We start from the raw sequence: 26,666 nt of genomic DNA, 5'->3' as shown, positions 1-26,666 counted from the left end.
TTCTGACCGGGGGCGTCCTGTTGCTAAGCAGCAGGTACACAGCATTCCCGGCCGTCCTTGCGGCATCGGGCGCATGCGCAGTAGCGTGCTCCGTTGGTAGGCAACAGGACGCTTTCATGCCTGACCACCCACTCCTACCTCCTATCAAATGTTTTTATTAAGGTATCCGTCTCATATTAAGGCACATTGTATTTCTGGAACCTCACACCTCTGCGAAACAGCCTGTTCTACTGAGAAACTCAATTAGTACAAAATTTCACCACTTTCATTCCTGCCTACAAACTACATTGTACAAAAAAATATGAAAAGAAATGCTCTTTTCTTTGCATCCCTTGAACAATATTTCTGGGAATATACCTGTACCCTTCCCATACATGGTTGTAGAGTATTTAAAGAGAATAGCTGCATGAATAAATAAAATGCCATTGATGAGAAAGTGAATCCATGTACCAGATTTGTCTCTGGATTTCAATGCTTAGCTAACTGCTATGTATTAAAGCCGTTAGTTTTAGATAGCTTATTAGAAGAATGTAAGTATTTCTTGTGTAGTCTGCTTTCAATCATGACCAGTATACTACACACGTGAGACTTCACAGGAAAACATTCACCAGATGTGGGTTTTATTCTGTGTTACTACTGGTAAGCTTATATCTGTACATTGACTTACTCTATAGGCTGGCAGTGCATGCTGGGTTTTGTAGTTCCATAGCAGCTGGAGAACCACAGGTTGATCAAGTCTGCAATATTCTATATCTTTAACTAATTTCTCTAATGTCAGATAATAGTTTTTCAGAATTGGGTGTTCTTCCCTTGTTCCTACAGAGAATAAAATATAATGCAAGCTTACTGACTTTAGGAAACATGACACATTTTTAAATGGACAATATAATTTGAACAAACTCAATATATTTATATACCTGATATATCCCTGGTCATGTTTAATAAACATTCTGTGATATTTTTGATATGTTTGTTACTTGCAGCTGAGGCTTTAAGGGTATATCGATGGATAAAAAAAATGATTTTCTAAATTTTTTATTATTTTGATGGCACACAAGTATGTAAATATTTACAGAATGTCACAAATGTACACCACAAAACAAAGGTTGGACAATTAATACTAAGGTGACTCAAATAAATAGTTAAATGCAACACTGCTAAGAATCCGTGACACCACAGGAAAGAGGTCCCTATCTCAAAGAGCTTACAATCTGTATTCATTTTGAGGACAAACGCATCTTAACTAGATCCTATTGTGATTGTACAAATATAAGTGGTCAAAATGACCCTACATATTGATTTAATGTTACAGTTAATTGTTTTATTTTTTAATGTAATACTTAAATGAAATTGTATAACCGATAAAACCTTATCCTGCTATTGAAGGCCTTGGATGCCTGTCTTCAAGAGCAACTGAGGCTAAAGGCCCAAGTGAGACTTCTTGAGCACCAGACAAAATTGCAGCAAATGAAAATTGAGAATCTATTACGAGAAAAGGAGCTTCAGTACATGGACCGAGGAGATGAGATATCAGTCATCGACATAACAGAGAAGAGAATCTACACAGGTCAGACCTTTTTACTTTTTTTACTGGTAAAACAGCAAATATTTCTCGGTGGTTAAGACCATGAATGTCTGTCCGGTAATCCTTGAGCCGCAACTAAAACAATATGGACAGATTATATCCATTAGCCATCCCATTTTATCCAGGATTTAGCTCTCAATTTTTACGTGTCATCCAACTCTCCCATTTCCGTAAATTTATATTATACAAAAAAGTTTGAAAATGGTACATTTTCTTCTTTCTGAGCAAAGCATGTACCCATGTAAAGAGGCGTTCCTTCCACGAGGCAAGGTGCGTACCTCGCCTCAGGTGGCATACAATAGGGGAGGCAGTTTGTAAAATTTAGATTTCCCTTTATATAATCTTTCATTTTTTGGTTAGGTCACATCTATGGAACTCAACCTGTAACCAGTCGCCCTCCCGCTCACTCTCCCCGCTACCTGTTACAGATAGCAAAGTCCTTGAGATGCAGGAGGTGTGCAGTGACAAGCCAGGGAATGACTGAATCACCTCCTGCCTTCTGTGATGATCAAGCCTATTTCCACCCTCACCGCTTCCCTCACCATACACAAATACAAGAGAAGGTGAGCAGTGATATGGTCATTCTCTGATCTATGTGTCTCCTGGATCTCAAGGAGTCTGCTTGCTGTGACAGGTAACAGGGACAATGAGACCCAATTTAAATGTAAAACCTGACTAATAAAAGTCTTAGTTACATAAATTTGTAAATACAAATGTATTTCACCTCTTTTAAGGTGCTTCTACTAATAGCATGGGACTAACTCTAAAGTTGACAAATAGGTGTCCATGCACATGGTGATTTGGTAATTGAGGAACAGGTGTAGCTAAACTGACACACAGACACAATTGATGAATATAATGGGTGCCAGGCCATCTTCTTTGGATATGGATATGGATTTATTTGTTTACACTCTCCATACATATATCCCCTTATCGTCACATCTCTGAGCACATAGCAGCATCACACACTGGGTTAAATATGAGCAGTTGAAGTATAAATCAGGTTTGCAACAAACACCCATTATCAAGCTCATCAGGAGTGCAATAATTCACTTGTACTCACAGTTAACACTCATTCAGGTAACCCTCACTCATTTTTGGACTGTCCCTCTCTCTGCTTGACGTTTTTCCCTCTTGCACTGCAGCTTCTGAGCAACTTGTAGATGTGGGTGTAGGACCGGAGTGACAATTTTCAGGAGTGAAAACCAACGTGTTTACTCAACATGTCAAATATAACAAGAATGGCAAACAGAGAACAGGAACTTCCCAGCATGCATAGCAAATTACATCATTTCCTGCCAGGCACTGGCAGGTCATACATTTACATCCTCTCTTTCAAGATGTGGATAATGGGTTAGACCTAAATTGGCAGTGGGGTAGTATGGAGCAAGCAAGCAAATGAGAGAAAGGGCCATGATGAATGGCCACTAAACCACAAAGTCCTGGAATTTGATTAGGCTTGGACACCCAACCAGACCTCGTAATGATAGAAGGGCATCACTGGTTAATGATGTTCTAAAAGCCCACCTGAGCATTCAGCCAGGTTAAATGATAGTCTTCAGTCTGAAGGTTTGGCCATGGGCTTGCCAGATCTTGATTCCTGTAAAGTGCAAATGAGGGTCAACCATGGTTGGACTGGTTGCTGGAGGAACTTTCTTAGGCACACACAGCAGGTGGTGACAGTTGCGCTCACAGGTGGCACCCTCAGCTTGTACCATGTAACTGTTCGGACAAGCAGATTCTCGGTGAACAGTAGCAGGTCTATCATATCCACAGGGTGTTTGCATTCGGATAGCTTGAACTGGAACAAGATGTGGGAGACGATGTGCTGCTTGGTCATACCTTCTTTTATTGGACATTAGCCTGTAGGTAAGTACCGTTTGCTTTTGTGCTTGTACTTGCTGTTGTAAGTGTTGCTTAGTAATAGGGATGCCCTGGTGCAGCGCAACAATAACCGCTGGGCAGGTGATGGTAAACCATCCCGTGTAGTGTTTCTTAAGTTTAGCAATGCTGTAAATATATCAGTGATATTACTTGTGCATTTTTCCAACAGCTGTTTGGCTGAGTGGACTGCTCTTTCTGCTAGTCCATTGTATTGAGGATAATGGGGTATGCTGGTAGTGTTTAAGGTCCCAGGTGTTTGCAAACTGCTTGAACTCTCTATTCAGGAAGTGCATGGCATTGTCTATGATGAGTTGTTGAGTTGTTATGTTGTTCCACTTCATTCAAAGACATCTGGTGACAGACGAGGGCGAGTCAGGAATCTTGTGTAAGTGCAGAGGTTGATGTGCTTTGAGAGCATTGCAGGGATCACATATTGAGACTTCTCTTTCAATGTCAATGAACATGATGGACCAATAAAGTGACTCTCTGGCCCTGCGCTTAGTGACTTCAAGGTCTGGGTGCCTCTGGTAGAGCTGCTTTGTATAGTACTTCTGCAGGGTGTATTGTATTATGAATCTTTGACCACTCATGGTGTCACCATCAGATAGCGTAAGCTCATCTCTCATGGCAAAGAAGGGGTGAAAATCTTGCGGGATCTATCTAGAAGACTGGGGTCTCCCTTGTAGTATGATATGAGACAGCTGTTGGCACAGATTGTGCGCCAAGGTTTTACGCTCTAGCTCATCCATTCTGTCGGAGGATAGTATTTACATAGACATGACATCATTTTCACCTTCAACTCACTGTGAAGTAAATAGGCCAAGGAGAGGGCATCAGCCACAAATAATTATTTGCCACACTTGTATATGACATCTAGATGGTATCTCTGTAACTTGAACATCATTCTTTCTATGTGGGCAGAAGCATTTGGTTTCCTCAGTATGTTGATGAGTTACTGATGGTCCGTCTCAATAGTGACAGGATGCCCATATATAAAGTCGTGGAACTTATGACAAGCAAATACTAATGCTAAAAGTTCTTTTTCAATCTGTGCCTAGCGTGATTCAGTCTCTGTTAATGCTCTGCAGGAGAAAGCTATGGACCTGTTATTTTGGAGTAATACTGCACCCTATCCGTGTTGTAAGGCATCTGCAGAAATCATCACTGGTAAATGCATATTAAAACACTGAAGCACTTGAGGATTTGTTAACATGTGTTTTAATTTTGTAACTGCAGCCTCTTATTGCTCCTGCCAGTACCATTCTGTATCTTGGTAAGGGAGCTGTGTTAGCAGTGCAGTTGTCTCACTGTAGTTGGGAACAAATGTTGACAGGTAGTTTGTCAATCGCAGGAACCGCTGAAGGGACTGAGTTTGTCCTCAGAGACGGCCACCGTTTTTTTCAGGGTCTGGCTTGACCCCCTTGTCGGTGAGAAGATGACCCACATATGGAACTTCTGACACCCGGAACCTGCATTTGTCTGGGTTGAGCGTTAAATTTATGGTCCAGATCCTTTCCAACACCTGACGGAGGCGCTCATCGTGTTCTAGCTTGTTGCGACCACAGATGAGGATGATTTCACACAGATATCTTGCATTTCATGCATCATTGTAAAACTTCACTGCTGGTGAATAAGGCCATAAGGCATATGCAAAAAATCATATCCTTCAGCGGGCTTCATGAACGTGATGAGCCTGGACAATTCTTTGTCCAGAGGTATTTGCCAAAATCCACATTTAGCATCCAGGGTGCTGAAGAGTTTTGCCTCGGGCATGTCAGCAATAACTTGTTTGATCGTTCTCAATGAATGTTGAGAATGGTGCTTTGTTGACGTGCATGGATCTATGCAGTCTTAATTGTTCCCTGCAGCCTGTGTATAGGTATGATCTGGGGGAAAAGCTCTCACAATCCTTCCTTTTACAAGAATGCAATGTCAGTTTTGGATAGATTCTCTCATCACTCTTACCTCCGACACTGGGGTGTGTGCAGTACACTACAGGCTAGGTTTTACCTTGAAAAGAGTTCTGTAGTTAGTGAATACTGTCTTTGGCGCCCCACTGCGTGTCCCCAGATGTTCTCCGTCCGCTTTGCTGGCAATGTCACAGTTCTGGCAGCAGCTTATCTTCTCTCTGCTCGGCTGCACATCCTCCCCCTTGTTCCTTCTACCATGCTGCTCTCTCTCTCTCCCTTCCTGCACAACCTCTTCCTGTTACTTCCCCAGCCAATCAGGGCCTTCATTCTCCTCCTGTCAATTACTCCTGGTCACAAGTTTTCAGGAGCACAATTAACCCCTTGTAGCCCTGCATTTTAAAAGCGTTTATGCACTCCTCTGTGCTGTTCAACAGGGCTTTGGGGTACCACAAATGGTTTAAATGATTTGACCTCCATCCGCCACAGGTTTACTGAACTTGTCTGGTCAATTAGTGCCTGTGGATTTGTTCTGTGCAGGAGAGTCTTTGACATGACATTGCACCAGTGTAATTTTTTTATTTTCACTATGTTTCCATTGTCTTTGTCACAGAGGCTAGCAAAGATTTCTCCCTTTTCAGCGACCAGTTCTATACCCACACAATATATCGCTTTGTCAGATTCTGATACTGACTTGGTCTCCACGTAATTTGTGATTTTGCCTTTCCCTCAGTATTTCACATGGCATTCTGGTGGCCAGCGTATATTTGGATATGCAGCATTTTGCTAGATGTCTGGGCATTTTTGCCACTCAGATGGGTGGTGCCCGACAGTTTTGGTATTGCATGTGTAGAGTTGTTGTGCACTGTACACTACATACTTCTTCCTCTTTCCTTAGATCCTTTGTACTCCTGTCAGACTGTTCATTAAGCATGTAGATGTGAACGGCAGTTTCTAAATTCAAATTATTTTCTCTTAACAACTGTGTGCGTATAGTATCATTATGAATACCACAAACAATTCTGTCTCTGATTAGTTCACTGGTGAAGGCGCCAAAATCACATTTTTTTGCTAGTAGCTTTAATGTTGACACATATGATTGCACCTTTGCATCATGCTTTTGGTTTGTGGTATTAAATATATGTCTGTCCATTATTTCATTCTTTACGAGTACACATATCTCCTCAAACTTTTTTAGGAGCACTTTGGAGTTCTCATTATCTTCCCCTGCCTCATAGACAAACGTGTTTGCTTTATCTACTGCCCCTGCAGCAGCCACATTTAGTAAAATATATACTTTTACATTTTTAGACTTCTCAGAAAGCCCAGCACAGTATACTCTCCATTCCTTTCCAAATTGGAGCCAGTTTTCAGCGATGTTTTCATCAAAGATGAGCGGACCACTGTGGCAGAGACATTGAGCTGTGTCTGCCAACTTTGACATCATGTAGATGTGGGTGTAGAAGTACTAAAGTAACAACTTTCAGGAGTGAAAACCAATGTGTTTACTCTGCATGTCAAACATATCTAGAATGGCAAACAGAGAACAGGAACCTTCCAGCATGCAGAGCAAATGACATAATTTCCTGCCAGGCACAACTGATCCTTGTTTCCTCTAGCTACACTTGCAGAAGACAGAATCTTCACACTAAAGCACTCTGATTCCAACTCTCTCTCAATTTGTGCACAAACGTAACTTTGTACTGGTAATCACAATCTCTGCCCCACTCGGGTCCTACTCTTAGCATACTTTTGCTCTGCCTCATACTTGGTTTTATTTCACATGCTAACACCTGTGGGGGTAAATATATTAACATGCGGGTTCTTCAACACCCGCGAGTTCAGCGTCTTCGGCGATTAAATTTAAAGCGGCGCTGCATTGTAAAGTACAAACAAACTATGAAGTACATGCAGAACCAGGTCTAACTCAGAAAATAATAAAATATAATAATCCAACTGGACAATAATACTTTTCAGTTTTGAGCATGTTAATAAACTAGGATTACATTGTCATCATTAGGAATGCTTGTATTGTTATATGTATTTTATGGAAAAAAAAACTACTTCTTTTTGAGCAGACTGTGGCGAAATTTACAATGATGGACACAAACAGAGTGGGTTCTACAAGATAAAACCCCTGCACAGCAATGCCTCATTCTCTGTGTATTGTGACATGTCAGAGGGAGGGGGCTGGACCATCTTTCAGAGACGTTCCGATGGAAGTCAAAATTTCTACAGGTAATCATCAACTTTTTAGAAAATCTTTTTATGCACAAAGTAAATAAATATACTAAATAACAATATTAAAATTGACAGAGTGAGTGAAAGAAACCAGACATAGTCAAAGTGGATTCTTATACAGAAACATCTATATAACAGAATCTATAACACCAAACGGGAACAGAGAGCACAGATGAATCTTTACTGCAACTAGGGATATAAATAGTTCTAAATGTATCCCCCTACACTATGCAGCCCACACCAGGTATAAAAAAATATAGATAAGTGAGGTACAAGAAAAACAACAGAATCAGTAAAAATCAATACAAGAAAGTAAGACACTATAGTCTATAGAGAAAGTAACTACATAAGAAGAACAAAGTAAACATGAGGTTATAGGGCATAGAGATGGCCAAACTTATGAGAGTTAACATTAAGAGGATTAGGATAGTAAATGGAGATAATAGAGGTGGAGTGAAAGGGGAGGGTAGAGCGTGAGGATGGGCCCAGGTAGGCAAGTGTGAAAGGGAGCATTTGAAACATTCGAGGTTGTGGGCTGGTCTGATTGGGTCGGAGCAGGGGTTTCCAAATATGGGGAGTTTGCAAAGTCCTGAAGGTGGTAGTGTGAGGTGGTGAAGGTCATTGACAGAATGTAGTAAGCGAGTAGGGGAGTATTTTTTGACAAGGTTGGAGAGATAGGAAGGGGAGGCATTAAAGAGGGCTTTATAAGTGTGGGTAAGCAACTTGAATTGTACTCTGGAGGAGCCAATGGAGAGTTTTAAATAGAGGTATGGCAGAAGAGGAGCGTCGGGAGACAGCACAGATTTCAGGGATTTCTTATATGAGAACCTAAAATTTTTCTTGGCAATGGGGAATTGCCCTTTGTAAATATGGCTGTCATTTGTGGGGGTTATGTATGGTAGGTGAGAGCTACGCCCTCTTCACACAGTCACAGATAATTTAAAAGGCAACATCCCCATATTACTTTCATAGGGATATTATCATCCTCAAATTAATGTGTACAGAGGGGTATGACGATGGAGGTTTACTATGTATGAAAATTGTGATTGTATGATGAATATGAGCCATGTTCTTGGGAAGAAAATTATGGTAATTTGCCATGTAGGAAAATGGTGATCAATTGTTGTGTCAGTAACTGGTGATCATTTTCTTTGTAGCTAAATGGTGATCATTTGTTGTGTAGATAAATGGTGATCATTTTCTATGTAGGTAAATGGTGATCATTTGTTGTGTAGGAGATTGGTGATCATTTGTTGTGTCGGTAAATGGTGATCGTTTGCTATGTAGGAGAATGGTGATCATTTGTTGTGTACGAGAATGGTGATCATTTGTTGAGTAGGAGAATGGTGATCATTTGTTGAGTAGGAGAATGGTGATCATTTGTTATGTAGGTAAATGGTGATCATTTGCTATGTAGGAGAATGGTGATCATTTGTTATGTAGGAGAATGATGATCATTTCTTATGTAGGAGAATGGTGATCATTTGCTATGTAGGAGAATGGTGATCATTTGTTATGTAGGAGAATGGTGATCATTTGTTATGTAGGTAAATGGTGATCATTTGCTATGTAGGAGAATGGTGATCATTTGTTGTGTACGAGAATGGTGATCATTTGTTGAGTAGGAGAATGGTGATCATTTGTTGAGTAGGAGAATGGTGATCATTTGTTGAGTAGGAGAATGGTGATCATTTGTTATGTAGGTAAATGGTGATCATTTGCTATGTAGGAGAATGGTGATCATTTGTTGTGTACGAGAATGGTGATCATTTGTTGAGTAGGAGAATGGTGATCATTTGTTGTGTAGGAGAATGGTGATCATTTGTTATGTAGGTAAATGGTGATCATTTGCTATGTAGGAGAATGGTGATCATTTCTTGTGTAGGAGATTGGTGATCATTTGTTGTGTAGGAGAATGGTGATCATTTGTTGTGTAGGAGAATGGTGATCATTTGTTGAGTATGAGAATGGTGATCATTTGTTATGTAGGAGAATGGTGATCATTTGTTATGTAGGTAAATGGTGATCATTTGCTATGTAGGAGAATGGGGATCATTTGCTGTGTAGGAGAATGGTGATCATTTGTTATGTAGGTAAATGGTGATCATTTGCTATGTAGGAGAATGGTGATCATTTGTTGAGTAGGAGAATGGTGATCATTTGTTATGTAGGTAAATGGTGATCATTTGCTATGTAGGAGAATGGGGATCATTTGCTGTGTAGGAGAATGGTGATCATTTGTTGTGTACGAGAATGGTGATCATTTGTTGAGTAGGAGAATGGTGATCATTTGTTGTGTAGGAGAATGGTGTTCATTTGTTGAGTAGGAGAATGGTGATCATTTGTTATGTAGGTAAATGGTGATCATTTGCTATGTAGGAGAATGGTGATCATTTGTTGTGTACGAGAATGGTGATCATTTGTTGTGTAGGAGAATGGTGATCATTTGTTATGTAGGTAAATGGTGATCATTTGCTATGTAGGAGAATGGTGATCATTTGTTGTGTAGGAGATTGGTGATCATTTGTTGTGTAGGAGAATGGTGATCATTTGTTGATTATGAGAATGGTGATCATTTGTTATGTATGAGAATGGTGATCATTTGTTATGTAGGTAAATGGTGATCATTTGCTATGTAGGAGAATGGGGATCATTTGCTGTGTAGGAGAATGGTGATCATTTGTTATGTAGGTAAATGGTGATCATTTGCTATGTAGGAGAATGGTGATCATTTGTTATGTAGGAGAATGGTGATCATTTGTTGTGTAGGAGAATGGTGATCATTTGTTATGTAGGAGAATGGTGATCATTTGTTATGTAGGTAAATGGTGATCATTTGCTATGTAGGAGAATGGTGATCATTTGTTATGTAGGAGAATGGTGATCATTTGTTGTGTAGGAGAATGGTGATCATTTGTTATGTAGGAGAATGGTGATCATTTGCTATGTAGGAGAATGGTGATCATTTGCTGTGTAGGAGAATGGTGATCATTTGTTGTGTAGGAGAATGGTGATTATTTGTTATGTAGGTAAATGGTGATCATTTGCTATGTAGGAGAATGGTGATCATTTGTTGTGTAGGAAACTGGTGACCATTTGTTATATAGGAGAATGGTGATCATTTGTTGAGTAGGAGAATGGGGATCATTTGCTGTTTAGGAGAATGGTGATCATTTGTTATGTAGGTAAATGGTGATCATTTGCTAGGTAGGAGAATGGTGATCATTTGTTGTGTAGGTAAATGGTGATCATTTGCTATGTAGGAGAATGGTGATCATTTGTTGTGTAGGTAAATGGTGATCCTTTGCTGTGTAGGAGAATGGTGATTATTTGATGTGTAGGTAAATGGTGATCATTTGTTATGTAGAAGACTGGTGACCATTTGTTGTGTAGGAGAATGGTGATCATTTGCTATGTAGGAGAATGGTGATCATTTGTTGTGTAGGTAAATGGTGATCATTTGTTATGTAGAAGACTGGTGACCATTTGTTGTGTAGGAGAATGGTGATCATTTGCTATGTAGGAGAATGGTGATAATTTGCTATGTAGGAGACTGGTGATCATTTGTTGAGTAGGAGAATGGTGATCATTTGTTGTGTAGGAGAATGGTGATCATTTGTTGTGTTCGAGAATGGTGATCATTTGTTGAGTAGGAGAATGGTGATCATTTGTTGAGTAGGAGAATGGTGATCATTTGTTGAGTAGGAGAATGGTGATCATTTGTTATGTAGGTAAATGGTGATCATTTGCTATATAGGAGAATGGTGATCATTTGTTGTGTACGAGAATGGTGATCATTTGTTGTGTAGGAGAATGGTGATCATTTGTTATGTAGGTAAATGGTGATCATTTGCTATGTAGGAGAATGGTGATCATTTGTTGTGTAGGAGATTGGTGATCATTTGTTGTGTAGGAGAATGGTGATCATTTGTTGAGTATGAGAATGGTGATCATTTGTCATGTAGGAGAATGGTGATCATTTGTTATGTAGGTAAATGGTGATCATTTGCTATGTAGGAGAATGGGGATCATTTGCTGTGTAGGAGAATGGTGATCATTTGTTATGTAGGTAAATGGTGATCATTTGCTATGTAGGAGAATGGTGATCATTTGTTATGTAGGAGAATGGTGATCATTTGTTGTGTAGGAGAATGGTGATCATTTGTTATGTAGGAGAATGGTGATCATTTGTTATGTAGGTAAATGGTGATCATTTGCTATGTAGGAGAATGGTGATCATTTGCTGTGTAGGAGAATGGTGATCATTTGTTGTGTAGGAGAATGGTGATCATTTGTTATGTAGGTAAATGGTGATCATTTGCTATGTAGGAGAATGGTGATCATTTGTTGTGTAGGAAACTGGTGACCATTTGTTATATAGGAGAATGGTGATCATTTGTTGAGTAGGAGAATGGGGATCATTTGCTGTGTAGGAGAATGGTGATCATTTGTTATGTAGGTAAATGGTGATCATTTGTTATGTAGGAGAATGGTGATCATTTGTTATGTAGGTAAATGGTGATCCTTTGCTGTGTAGGAGAATGGTGATTATTTGATGTGTAGGTAAATGGTGATCATTTGTTATGTAGAAGACTGGTGACCATTTGTTGTGTAGGAGAATGGTGATCATTTGCTATGTAGGAGACTGGTGATCATTTGTTATGTAGAAGACTGGTGACCATTTGTTGTGTAGGAGAATGGTGATCATTTGCTATGTAGGAGAATGGTGATAATTTGCTATGTAGGAGACTGGTGATCATTTGTTATGTAGAAGACTGGTGACCATTTGTTGTGTAGGAGAATGGTGATCATTTGTTGAGTAGGTAAATGGTGATCATTTATTGTGTATGTAAATGGTGATCATTTGTTGAGTAGGAGAATGGTGATCATTTGTTGTGTAGGAGAATGGTGATCATTTGTTGTGTAGGAGAATGGTGATCATTTGTTATGTAGGAGAATGGTGATCATTTTTACGTAGAAGACTGGTGACCATTTGTTGTGGAGGAGAATGGTGATCATTTGTTGAGTAGGAGAATGGTGATCATTTGTTGAGTAGGAGAATGGTGATCATTTGTTATGTAGGAGAATGGTGATCATTTGTTATGTAGGAGAATGGTGATCATTTGCTATGTAGGTAAATGGTGATCATTTGCTATGTAGGAGAATGGTGATCATTTGTTGTGTAGGAGAATGGTGATCATTTGTTGAGTAGGAGAATGGTGATCATTTGTTGAGTAGGAGAATGGTGATCATTTGTTTTGTAGGTAAATGGTGATCATTTGTTATGTAGGAGAATGGTGATCATTTGTTGTGTACGAGAATGGTGATCATTTGTTGAGTAGGAGAATGGTGATCATTTGTTGAGTAGGAGAATGGTGATCATTTGTTATGTAGGTAAATGGTGATCATTTGTTATGTAGGAGAATGGTGATCATTTGTTGTGTACGAGAATGGTGATCATTTGTTGAGTAGGAGAATGGTGATCATTTGTTGAGTAGGAGAATGGTGATCATTTGTTATGTAGGTAAATGGTGATCATTTGCTATGTAGGAGAATGGTGATCATTTGTTGTGTACGAGAATGGTGATCATTTGTTGAGTAGGAGAATGGTGATCATTTGTTGTGTAGGAGAATGGTGATCATTTGTTATGTAGGTAAATGGTGATCATTTGCTATGTAGGAGAATGGTGATCATTTCTTGTGTAGGAGATTGGTGATCATTTGTTGTGTAGGAGAATGGTGATCATTTGTTGTGTAGGAGAATGGTGATCATTTGTTGAGTATGAGAATGGTGATCATTTGTTATGTAGGAGAATGGTGATCATTTGTTATGTAGGTAAATGGTGATCATTTGCTATGTAGGAGAATGGTGATCATTTGTTGAGTAGGAGAATGGTGATCATTTGTTATGTAGGTAAATGGTGATCATTTGCTATGTAGGAGAATGGGGATCATTTGCTGTGTAGGAGAATGGTGATCATTTGCTATGTAGGAGAATGGTGATCATTTGTTGTGTAGGAGAATGGTGATCATTTGCTATGTAGGAGAATGGTGATCATTTGTTGTGGAGGAGAATGGTGATCATTTGTTGTGTAGGAGAATGGTGATCATTTGTTATGTAGGAGAATGGTGATCATTTGTTGTGTAGGAGAATGGTGATTATTTGCTGTGTAGGTAAATGGTGATCATTTGCTATGTAGGAGAATGGTGATCATTTATTGTCTAGAAGAATGGTGATCATTTGTTGTGTAGGAGAATGGTGATCATTTGGTATGTAGGAAAATGATGATAATTGCTATGTAGTAGAATCGCAGTCATCTACTGTGCAGTAGTGAATGAAGTAGAGAACCTGGTCATTGTGAGGAATGATGTGCTATGTTACACTGCTGCACACATGTATGCATCCCTCAAAGGATGTTTTTTTTAACATACTGTCACATCTAAAATTAAGCCACATTTACTATGCTGCATAGCCATTCCTAGCTAAAGTTTTGCACAGAACTGATGTAGCTCACAAAAAAAAAAATCAGATCATGTAAAAAATGAAACGGAACATTGGTTACAAGATGTATACAAACTCTGTAAACTAACAAATGTGTGTATTATGATTCTAGATGGTTTCTAGAGTTCCTGAGAATGATGGCTAAGAAAAGACTAGTGCAAACTTACATCCATTACCGCTTCATATAGTTTGAAATAAGTCATCACAAAAATTCAGAGTCCCAAGTATTCTGGATAACAGACCACATCATTTCCATTTTTTCTTTATATTTCTCGATTTGTTGTTTTTGTGCTAGTAATTCGCCTTCTATTCCTCTCATGAAAGTCACAGAGGCGGAGTAGTCATTCTTTAGTATTACTAACTACTACACTGCCTCCTGAATCTGTCTCCTTCTATTTATTCAAATTAAATGGCACTGGCATTAGCAACTTGCCCCCAACAACAAGATAGAATATACCTTAATGTATCTGTGTGCATGCAATTACCAAATGGCTTGAAGTTATTATTTCTATGTGTATATTTATTATAAAGGAACTGGACGGACTATAAACAAGGATTTGGTGATTTCATTACAACAAAGGGAGAATACTGGCTTGGGAATGACAACTTGCATTACCTGACATTGCAAGGTACATTAGTTAAATAAACTGATACTTCATATACCACTTAACAGAAAATACAGTGCATTTGTGAATTGTTCTATAATGTTGCCTTAACGTGATATTCCTTTCATCTCTTGAATTGATTATCATTAATTTGGTTCTTTATCAGGATATTTATTAGAGATGCTTTAACAGGCCACATTCTAGAACTGGTTCTTTGAATTGGTGTGAAAATGTAAGAATTAGCTGGAATTTTTAAAATTTTTGATTGATTTAAAAAATTTATTTAAAAAATCAAGCACAATTGTTGAAAGTTGAACAGATTTGACCATCCTCAAGCTGGATTGCTCGTAGGCTAGCTGGATCGCACATGATTAAGCCATTTCTCATGTGATCGTGTTGGTTTACAAATGATCAAGACTGTTTGCGTTGGAGCTTAAATAAATGTTTGTTTGTTTTTATTGTATACCGCAAACAACTAACCGTGAAAAACCAAACACATTTGTTTGAATTGAATAAAAAAAAAGTTAAACCACTTTTTTAATATTTCAAAATAAACATATTTAAATACACTAATTGTAAAGTATATCGCAAACCTTGGAAAATGCAAATTGCAAATGGTGAACTATGAATAGCGAACATGGGCTGCAAATTTTGAACCACAAGTTTGAATCGGGGTGAGTTGGTGATTGTACTGTAGGCATGTTCAAACCTAGTAATCTATGAAACGGACTTATCATTACTGAAGGAATGGGACATTCAGCTCCAGGACTCATCAGCCCAACCTAAGCCCATCCGGATCACCAGGGAATGGTCCACACCTGATTCATGAGTTTCCATATATATGCTGTTACTTGCTATAAGAGTTGATTTGTTGCACAATTTATAGTTCCGGTATAAGAGGTGGTCAGTACATTCTGTGGTTTTGGTCACACCTCTTAGTGACCTGGGATAGTCTACAGGATTTTGGACATCCAGTTGCTGACCTCTCTCTTTGAGAAGGTGATAGGATGAAGGTCCTATATTCCAGTGGACATGTTTAGGACCAGTGGTCCAAAATTTCTGATGCTATTGTTATTTCAATTCTTCTATATCAATAAGGTTTAATGTATCATGCTACCTCTTTATCTTGTTGATCGAGCTTTTACATTTTACATTTTAGATACAAATTTTATCTATTGGTAGTTACTATATTACAGTATGGTAGCAAATTATTTAGCATAGTTATCTGTTTAGACGGTTTTTGTTTTGGGTTGAAGCACCCTAGGCCCGGGCGCACGTCCCCACATATATACTTAGTTTTGCCACTTGTTTACTTTGTTGTTCCATTTAGTGGCAAAGTATTAGTTCCCTTATGGGTACTATTTCAGTTTTTGTGTGTCTTTTTGTCTTTCCCCCTCCTATTGTGTCTTACCCTGTGTTTTGTGTCCTGTCCCACTCCATCCCCTTTCAGTGGGAGAATGTCTGGAGGAGACGGCCGCCTCGCTGTAGTGGCTTAAGGTGGTGGTTAGCACACCTTTTTACCTTCATCAATGGTTCGATTTTTCTCCATAAATGCTAAGGGTTTTAATTCCCCTAATAAGAGTAGGATTGCCCTTAAGTATTTTGCGGCTCAAAAGGCTGATATTGTGGCTGTCCAGGAGACACATTTCTCTGCTCATTTACCCCCTCAGTTCCACAATTACAAGTATCCTAGCTGTTATACTGCTTCCAATCCATTGAAGCATAATGGGGTGGCTATATTGATTCATGCTAATTTCCCTTTTAGGCTGGAGAAGCAGGTGGTTGACAAAGATGGGCGCTTCTTGATCTTAGTGGGGAAAATTGGGTGACAGTATGTCACCCTGGTATCTCTGTACGCCCCTAACTCTAGACAAATCCACTTTCTCAGGAAGGCGCTCCAGACTGTGCATAATAATAAACGGGGTATGCTATTCTATATGGGTGATTTCAATATAGCTCCTGATACTAAACTAGACCATACCTCTGATCCCTCCAGACAGTCGCTTGCTGCACTTACTTCCATTTCTTCATCTTTTTCACAACTTTTAGCCGAGTATGACTTATATGATGTTTGGCGGGCTCTTCACTCTAGGGAAAGAGACTACACATACTTGTCTCATGTACACAGATCATATTCTCAAATTGATCTTTTATTATCAGATAAGTGGTCCCTACAGCGAGTAGTAAATGTGGACATTTTACCTATAACCTGTTCGGATCATGCCCCATTGGTTGGCGAGGTGGAACTCAGTGCTCGAAATTGCCCCCCTAGGCCATGGCGATTGGCTGACTTTGTATTAGCGGAAGTGAAGGGGGTTCAGGTACTCAGAGAGGCCCTTGATCTCTACCTAGACAATAATAAACCTGAGGACACCTTGGTCTACACCCACTGGTGTGCCCTTAAGGCAGTTATGAGAGGAGCAGCGATACAGGTCGCAGCCAGAATACGCAAAACCCAAAATGAGGTAATTACCTCTTATGAATCTAAGTTAGCTCTCCTAGAAGCCCAACACAAGCTCTCTCCCTTAGACTCCACTATCAAAGCTGAATTGATTGTGCTACGCCAGAGGATCTCTGATGTTTCTCTTCTCCAAATCAATGATGTCATAGCTAAACTCAATCAAAAATTTTATATCTTGGGAAACAGAGCAAGCAAATTATTAGGTCGTAAACTCTGAGGGAGGAATGCGATAAATCGGATCATGGTAATACACACTGATTGGGGGGGATCGCATTTCTAATCCTTTAGCTATTTCAAATCAGTTTGCTACTTATTAAGGAAGGCTTTACCACCTTAAGGATGATCAGTCTCTGACTCACCCCAAGAGGGAGTCCATCAGTGATTTTCTGGACTCCATTGCCCTTCCCTCGCTGTCCCCTGAGGTAGCCTCTAATTTGTGCTTAGACTGGACGGAGGATGAGGTCATGGCTGCCATCAAATCTTTGAAGCGAGGTAAGGCCCCAGGGCCTGATGGCTTTACGCACAATTTTTATGCCTCCTTCCAGTCTGTCCTTTCACCCGTCCTCACCACGTTATTTAATAATGCTACACGGGATGCCTGTCTACCTGAGGAGATGCTCGAGGCACAATTGATTACAATACCTAAACCGGGCAAGGACCTCTCTCACTGCCATAACTACCGGCCTATTGCGCTTCTTAATTCGGACCTTAAAATATTTGCCAGGCTTATTGCTAATAGGTTAAATCCCATTTTGCCGCTTCTAATTAATTTGGATCAGGTTAGTTTTGTGCCTGGTAGACAGGCCCCAGACAACACAAGGCGAGTTTTCAATATTTTGGAATTCCACACAACTAAATCTGATTCCCTGCTGCTCCTCTCGTTAGATGCTGAAAAAGCATTCGACAGGATCAGTTGGGCCTACCTATCTTCAGTCCTATCTAAATTTGGGTTCTCTGGGTTCTTTCTCCAGGCCATAGACACCCTTTATGAATTACGAGCTTTCCTGGTTGGGGAGGGTGGCCTCTGTGAAGATGATGTTGCTCCCGAAGATCCTGTACCTGTTCCGTTCTATCCCGTATTTGGTTCCGATATCTGTTATTAACAAGTTTTACACCGTAGCATTCAGCTTTGTCTGGAGTAGGAAACGCCCCAGAATGGCTAGGAACCGAATGTTTCGTTCCAAGTTTAGAGGGGGAGTAGCTGACCCCAAATTGGAAGCATATCAGCAAGCTGCCTTACTCGACCAACTTAAAGATTAGCTGGCCCCTCCGCCTCGCAAACCCTGGGTCCTTATAGAATCACTTAGTTCCCCTTTATTTCCCCTGACAGACTTGTTATGGCTGGATAAGGCTAGTAGACCGAATATATTCGTACCCCTTCGCAGTGTCTCTGACTCCCTTAGAGTCTGGGATAAAATGATGGTTTCAACCCAGGACTCTTGCCTCCCCTCCTCTCATCTCTCCGTAATGGCACTCTCCTCCCTAATTCCAAACCTTTGCCTTGATTTTTGGCACAGTCAGGGTGCGGTTCGGTTGCAGGATCTTCAGGAGGATAATGTAATTATGTCCTTTTCCCAACTTCAGGATCGGTATGACCTTCCTCACCGGGACTTTTATAAGTATCTTCAGGTCAGACATTGGATGCAATCATATTCTCTACATCCATTAGCACTCAAACCTGTTCCTCCTTTTATAAGAACTCTCTTCTCGTCCTCCTCTCATTCGGACGGTATCTCCTCTTAGTACCAGATTTTGTTGGCTCCTGGGGAGTCACGTGCCTTGCCGATTCAGGCCCGCTGGGAGGATGACTTGGAGATCTCGCTGTCTGAAGAGGACTGGGAAAAAATATACCGAAACATATATAAAATGTCAAAATGTATAAATCATTCAGAGATGTTGGTTAAGGTCTCCCCACAGACTGTACCTCACCCCCGTAAACTGCATAAGTTTCGACCAGATGTTTCTAAATATTGTTGGCGGGAGTGTGGTGAACTTGGCTCCTTTCATGCACGTCTTTTGGTCATGTGCGAGGTTGCGTCCAGTGTGGGAAGCGGTGTTTGATTTAATATATGAGGTTAGAAAGGTGAGGGTGCCGGCATGCCCGACTTTGGCTCTACTACACCACTATCCTCCACAAATCCAGCACCATAACCGCTATGTTATTGGGCACATACTTATTTCCACCAGGGCAGCGATTGCTCAGAAGTGGAAGTCTCCAGATGTCCCACTTCTCCATACAATTGTAGCCAAAATCCAGCGCAGCTATGTCCTCGAGACAATTGGTTTTAAATACTCTACCTCAGTAACCTCACCTTGGATTAAATGGTCTCCATGGTACGACTATTATACAAACAGCATGCCCCCGCATGGGTCACTTGACTCAGTTGCTCGTTCATAGGTTCTAATAGTTTAGTGGTTTTGAGCCATAGCCTTCGGTGTAATACTTGTTGACTGTAGATGGTTCCTCCGGCTACGTTCTTTCCTACACTCCTTCTCCTTCTTCCCACTTTCTCCACTTCTTTTCTTTTTTTTTTGTTCACTTACTTCTTGTGTATATATAATATTTCATATTGTACTGTGTTATTTTTTTCATAAGCTGTTATTACCGTAATAGATGTAAACCATAATACTCCATAATAAATTTTTTCGCATTGCAAAATTTCAATAAAAATTATTTGGTTAAAATCTAGGAATCTAGATGCACCAGAACAAATCAAGGTACAATATGTTACCAAAGAGGATTTTGTGCTGCAACCTACTCATTTGCACTTCATTAATAACATCACTGTGTATAACCTAACCATGACAACCTTGGTTTACAGGTGACATTCACAGAGATTTGTGTTGCTATTATATCATGTTATTATTAATTGTTGCCATTAATAAAATGACATTTCTCATAGACATCCGTGGGAAAATTATTTTAAGTCTTCTGCTTGAGTAATGGTATTGTCAGCATGAAGTGTAATACTGTATCTGTTAGCAATATGGCTGTCCAAAACAAAATGCCAGATTTAGGGGTAGATTCAATTCACCGCAATGTTCCTCAGAATACAGCGGCTCCGTTTTTTTATTGTTACTGCGGTAAAAAGCAACACTTATTTTTGCTCGTCCCTCTATGGGGCATGAGCAAAAATAAGTAGTACTTCTGTAAAAAAAAATCATGCACCCTTTCCGTAGGCACCTTGCACGGATTTTTTTCACAATTGAATTCCCCCTTAGAGTCTGTGTGGACATCTCTAGAAGCCAACATGGTAAAAGCAATGATTCAATTAAGTAAATAGTTTCATACAAACAGCAAGAGATGTTTTTGTGCTGTCAATTACTGTCATTGTCGATGCCACAAACTTGTTGCCTAAAATAATTGCCTCATTACAGGCACACCTCTGCACTTATTATGTACTTTTAGAAGCAAAGCAGAATATCCATTAATCAGGATCAAAATCTACAATTCTGGGTGGCAGTCCCCCTCCTTAGGTACACGCCTTTCCACACCATAACACTCAGAGGACACATCCAAATCCATTTAGGGTGCATTGTGGTCAGAAGTACTCAGTCAAATCATTATAATTATTCAAAGAAAATATTTATTCAAAGAAATAAATAAGAAATAAAAGAAGTGTTTTTTGATGATCTAATGTTTACTCTTATTTTTACTTTACAAGATGACTACATATTAAGAATTGATCTTGTGGATTTTGAAGGACAGAGGAGATTTGCTGAATATAAAAACTTCAGGGTTGGTGATGAAGAGGTAATAGAGGGCAATATATAGGAACCACAAACATATAGCTCCCTACTGTCACAGTTCTCCATGATCCTTACTACCGCCATGTTATCACTGATTCTTTTTATACACAGTCTATCTATCTATGTATTTATCTATGTATCTATCTATGTATCTATCTATGTATCTATCTATGTATCTATCTATCTATCTATCTATCTATCTATCTATCTATCTATCTATCTATCATGCAGATGGAAGGTGATGGATACAACTTTCATGAATCTGTCTTAGATCTTCCCTACTTGTCTGCTCTGATATATTCAGTGTAATTTGGAACTAACAGGGCTGCTTTTAGATTACAAGGAATCCGCCAACGCTCATAATAGGGGAGCTCCTGGGTTAAATGTAAAGAAGTACAATTTGTAAATAAAAGAATAAAAATAAAATACAACAAAAATCTAACTCTACAACTGTGTTGTATTCTACATACCATACATATAGGGGCATGGCCGGATTAAGGGGGGCACAGGGGGCACGTGCCCCGGGCCCCCCTCTCTCCGAGGGTCCCCCGCCGCCCGCATGACCTCACCTGCTGTCAGTTGCCTAATAAAGCTTAATGATGAAATCAAATGTGAACACAATTATTTTCATTGCCCTCATAATATTTGTGCACTCTATCTAAACTTACTCTGTTTTTTTTTATTAATCCTAGAGCATTTACCAGATAAGTTGTGGAGAGTACTCTGGCACAGCCGGAGACTCTCTTACTGGCGGTTTTAACCCAGAAGTCCAGTGGTGGGCCAACCACAATGGTATGAAATTCAGTACTCTGGACAGAGACAATGATAACTATGAGAAGAACTGTGCTGAGGAGGATAAAGCAGGATGGTGGTATAACAGGTAACATATGTGTACTAGCGTTTAAACAGGCTGGTTCAGTCTATCGAGATCTCTTTCTCCAATAAATTACTTTTTGGTAACTGGAGGAAGTGTTATACACAAAGGCATATGGTGTATGGTGTAGTAATTTTGTGATTGTTAAGGCAGAAATACATCATGTGTAGCCCTGTGTTGAGTATTGATGATTTTTAAAGTGCAGGGAATTGTTAGATACTTCCACCATGTTCCACCTGTTTGGCTTTCATCTATGTCAGTGATGGGCAACCTGCATCAGGGGGCGATGCTGCAGTCCTCTAACCTTCACATTACTAGGTACATACCTTACCCTTAGGGGCATATTCAAATTGTCCACAGTGTCACGGGCACTAGGAGTTTTGCCCAGGATTTCACCAGTTGACTATGCTTACCAGAGAGGCGGAGTTTGCACAGCGGTCCTCTGGCAGCAGGGTGAATAGTGAAACGTATATAACAGCAGATGGAGAGAGGATGCCAATGGAATTGATGATAGTCAGTGACTTGCAGCTATACTGGTAAATGAGTCAGCGACTTGCATCTATAGTGGAAAGGCAGGTTTGAACCACGGAGACCAGGGTGGACGTGAGCAGGTGAAGGAAGGTAACAGGAGAGTCAGTGGTCTGCGGATAGCAAATTGTACCACTGCTGTGAAGGGAAGACTTGTCCAGGTGCAGGTAGGTTGCGGGGAAGTCAGTGGTCTGCGTACAGCAAGTTGTACCACTGCTGTGATGAGAAGACTTGTCCAGGTGCAGGTAGGTAGCGGGGAAGTCAGTGGTCTGCGTATGGCAAGTTGTACCACTGCTGTGGTGAGAAGACTTGTCCAGGTGCAGGTAGGTAGCGGGGAAGTCAGTGGTCTGCGTACAGCAAGTTGTACCACTGCTGTGGTGAGAAGACTTGTCCAGGTGCAGGTAGGTAGCGGGGAAGTCAGTGGTCTGCGTATAGCAAGTTGTACCACTGCTGTGACGAGAAGACTTGTCCAGGTGCAGGTAGGTAGCGGGGAAGTCGGTGGTCTGCTTATAGCAAGTTGTACCACTGCTAGTAAGTGAGGAGTTGTTCAGGTGCGGATGAGTGGAGGCATGAAAAGAGTCAATAACTGTATGAAGACAATGAGAGCACAGAGGAACTTGTTCCAAACAGATATGCAGCGTTTACAGCTAATAGTCTATAACGGTATGTATACCGCTGCTGAGTAGAGAGGCTTGCACAAAGCGGATATTCGGGATAATAACTGATAGTCAATCACAAGTATGCATATCTCTGCTGAGTAAAGAAGCTTGTTCCAAACTGATATGCAGCGTAACAACAAATAGTCTATAGCGGGTATGGATACCGCTGCTGAGTAGAGAAGCTTGTCCTAGGCGGATATGCAAAGTAACAGTTGATAGTCAATAACAAGTAAGCATACCGCTGATGAGTAGAGAAGCTTGTCCACGAGGATATGCAGGTACAGCGGGAGCGCTGAATGGCTGTAGCGGGTATGGGAACCGCAGGTGAGCAGAGCAGGTAATCCAGCAGACAGCTGAGGACACGAGCAGGATACAGGAGTCTGTAGCGGGTATGGGAACTCCAGGTGAGCAGAGCAGGTAATCCAGCAGACAGCTGAGGACATGAGCAGGATACAGGAATCTGTAGCGGGTATGGGAACCCCCGATGAGTAGAGCAGGTAATCAGCAGGAAGCTGAGGACACTAGCAGAACACAGGAGACACCTTCAGAGACTCACAGGGAATGAGACTCAAGATCAGGCAACGATGTAATGAGCACAGGTGCTTTAAATAGGGAGAGGTGCCTGATCCACCAATTAGATTAAAAGCAAAGGTCATAAGTTCTTGGATGCTGCGCATGCGCAGTCCATCAAGATGGCGGACGGCCGCGGCTCAGGACAGACGCCGGCAGGAAGACTAGAGAACCACGCACCAGCGCAGAGGCACTCACGGTCCGGTGAGTGACACACGGTTTCCGCCGCGGAAAAATTATTACCAGTATTACGGTAATAGTAAGCTGGATTTCAGCTCCCAGCTCCCTGAGGCGCGAGCAGAAATCCAGCGAGAAAAGTACCGTAATACCGGTATTTACGTGCATTATTACCGAATTGACCGTAATAGTGAGCACGCCACAAGTTTTTTGGCTATAATGCCAACAATTGAATATGCCCCTTAGTCTCAGTAATAAGTCAAAACAATGCATTTAATCAAAGAAAGAGACACCTTTCTGTAATAACATATCGGCAGGCATTTTAAACAAGCATTACATGCTATAACAAACAAATCTGACATGGAAAGACCTAGGGCTGGCTGTTGCCCATCACTGATCTATGTTCTGCCTTGTAATCCTTACCAGATATTATCATATAATGACACACATGCATGTATCAGAGCTGGTTGGTAATAGTGAAGTCAGATGTTTTGTGGGTTAGGCTAGTATAAATGAAAATGCAATATCAATGATGTACGTGTTTCCTAGTGAATTGATAGCCTACACTTGAATATTGATGCAGCCCAGAAAATGGTTGCGTGCATCGGGTGTTTCACAAATTGTGTCAGTGATGGTACTGGCGTAGTGTGAATTGGTAGGCTGATGTCTCATGTATATTGTTTCAGTTTATAACATGGGCCCTCTCTGCTGTGTATGGGCAGTTAGTGCACATTTCTGTACACTGGCGGCAGTGTACAGTATTCATCAGATGTTAATTACTATTAGCTGGTTATGGAGGTTGTGCACTACAGTGTGAGATATCACAATTATCAATGCTCGATCCAAGCTACTGCAATTAGGAAATACATGGTATAATCAGGAGTAGAATATTATAGCTCAGGTTTACAGATTGAAAGTTACTACAAGAGTTGGTCTTGCTTGGGAGTTACTGATGAAAAAATAAACTTATAACATAAAACATTTAGCAGCAAAAACATTTCTCTAAAAACGATTAATTCAGTGCAATCTGGACATATCATTTAATCACTATAATATATATTTATTTATTTTATATTTCCACCAGGTGTCACTCTGCCAACCTAAATGGCTTGTACTACAAAGGACCCTACACATCTAAAACAGATGACGGCATTGTTTGGTACACATGGCACGGATGGTGGTATTCCCTGAAATATGTCGCTATGAAGATTAGGTCTGCAAACTTTGAGCCAAATCTTGTTTAAATGGATTTAATAACCCTTAATTTTCAAGAGATCTACACAATAGCACAGTTATAATGTGGTGTCAGTGCACAGATCTATACAGTAATTTACAAAGGATGTCATCAATGTTTATTCTCAATTGTAAAGCGCTACGGAATTTGCTGGCGCTATATAAATAAATGTTGATGCTATTGATGATGATTCATATCCAGGGGTTATTAGAAGACAATTACAAGCTGCCAAATTTGCAAATTTGTATTTAATTTTGTACAAACGTATCTATCAGTCTATCTTACTTACACATAGGTGCATATCTACTTTCAACTTTGAGAAGCTCCTTCCCTGTAAAAACTCTGTGCAGCCTTTTTTGGGATTGTGCTGGATGTGTCAAAAATGCACAATCACCCCCCTCCCACCTATCATCATTTTAATTAAATTGAAATCTCATACTACAACACTTATTCTCCTTCTTGTATGTGGTTGTAATAAGCGCAGGAGACAAGATATCATTGTCTCAGCTGGCACCGTCCTAGGGCGACAAGGTTCTTGCCTCACCTCCTGCAACGTCCTTCTTATCTATTCAGGTAACACTCTGCAGAACAACTGATTCCTGCATTCAGTGTATTGGGAGCAGGGTGATCAGTCACTGGTGTCACCACATGTATTCCTGCATTCACTTATCTATAGAGATCGTCTGGTGACTGAAGCATCAGGGGGAGTGGAATAAATACAACTTAATGTTCCTGAATATGAGAACATATTCAATTCCTCAATTCGATGAGCTCCCCCTATCAAAAGTAACAAACTTATTTGCACGCAAAGCCATGCACTTCATGGCTGCAAACACCTTTATGTATTATGCAATCCACTTCCTATATGAATGGAAGTATTGGCACAAAATTAAGGGTCGATGGCACAAAACAGAATTTGCTTTGTGGGTCCATATTTTGCATCTACATCAAGTACACTTTATATATACAGCTCCTTTTAACAAATGTGATATACAAGTATAAGAATGACTACAAAGTGGGTTTTTATCCCAGCTCAAACATACATATATAATAGAAATAAATAATAATACAAAACAATGAACATACTGTGAGATAAAGTTAAGATATAGGGGTCTATTTATTTTCTCCACCTTTGCTTTAAGTCCACTAAAAACTGGGGGAAAATCACATTAAGCATCCTATTAATTTATAACTAGCTAATCACAGCAGTATTACTGCCACAACTGTGTGGTCTACCATTCCCTGATCGCAGCAAGCCCAGCATATTAAACAGTTCAACGCGTGTTGTAAATGTAACCAATTTGCAAAGAGCTGCAGATCTAAACATATTGTCAGGGTTCGCAAGGTAAGACCATGGAGAGAAAGTAGGTAGACGAGTAGCCTGCGGGTTGCAGGGTTGGATACCTCTGGAAGGTGGTGAGACGAGTAGCCTGCGGGTTGCAGGGTTGGATACCTCTGGAAAGGTGGTGAAACGAGTAGCCTGCGGGTTGCAGGGTTGGATACCTCTGGAAAGGTGGTGAGATGAGTAGAACAGGTAGCAATAATATGCAGAGCGTTATCACAGGATAGTGGAGGAGACACAGTGGCTGAGATGATTTGCGGATTGATGTGCTAGGAACTGCAGACAACAGGTAGCAATCTGCAGAGCGTTACCACAGGATACTGGAATAGACACAGTGGCTGAGATGT

The 26,666-nt window shown here is 40.4% G+C and overlaps 1 protein-coding gene across 2 annotated transcripts in view; it reads left to right on the top strand.

The window, feature by feature from the left end:
- Window positions 1–25,167, top strand: part of FGL1 (fibrinogen like 1) — a 38,749-nt gene extending 13,582 nt beyond the window's left edge. For both annotated transcript variants that reach the window (XM_075196519.1, XM_075196512.1), the window contains exons 3-8: window positions 1,387–1,567; window positions 7,455–7,614; window positions 14,651–14,748; window positions 20,851–20,939; window positions 21,628–21,815; window positions 24,828–25,167. In XM_075196519.1, the coding sequence (XP_075052620.1) occupies window positions 1,387–1,567; window positions 7,455–7,614; window positions 14,651–14,748; window positions 20,851–20,939; window positions 21,628–21,815; window positions 24,828–24,987 (876 nt within the window). In that variant the 3' untranslated portion in view covers window positions 24,988–25,167. The remainder of the gene's footprint in view (window positions 1–1,386; window positions 1,568–7,454; window positions 7,615–14,650; window positions 14,749–20,850; window positions 20,940–21,627; window positions 21,816–24,827) is intronic.
- Window positions 25,168–26,666: the final 1,499 nt, after the last annotated feature.

This window comes from Mixophyes fleayi, chromosome 1 (assembly GCF_038048845.1).
Source record: "Mixophyes fleayi isolate aMixFle1 chromosome 1, aMixFle1.hap1, whole genome shotgun sequence".
Taxonomy (NCBI): Eukaryota; Metazoa; Chordata; class Amphibia; order Anura; family Limnodynastidae; genus Mixophyes; species Mixophyes fleayi.
Note: the sequence above shows the minus strand (reverse complement) of the source record. Positions and strands in the feature narration are given on the sequence as shown.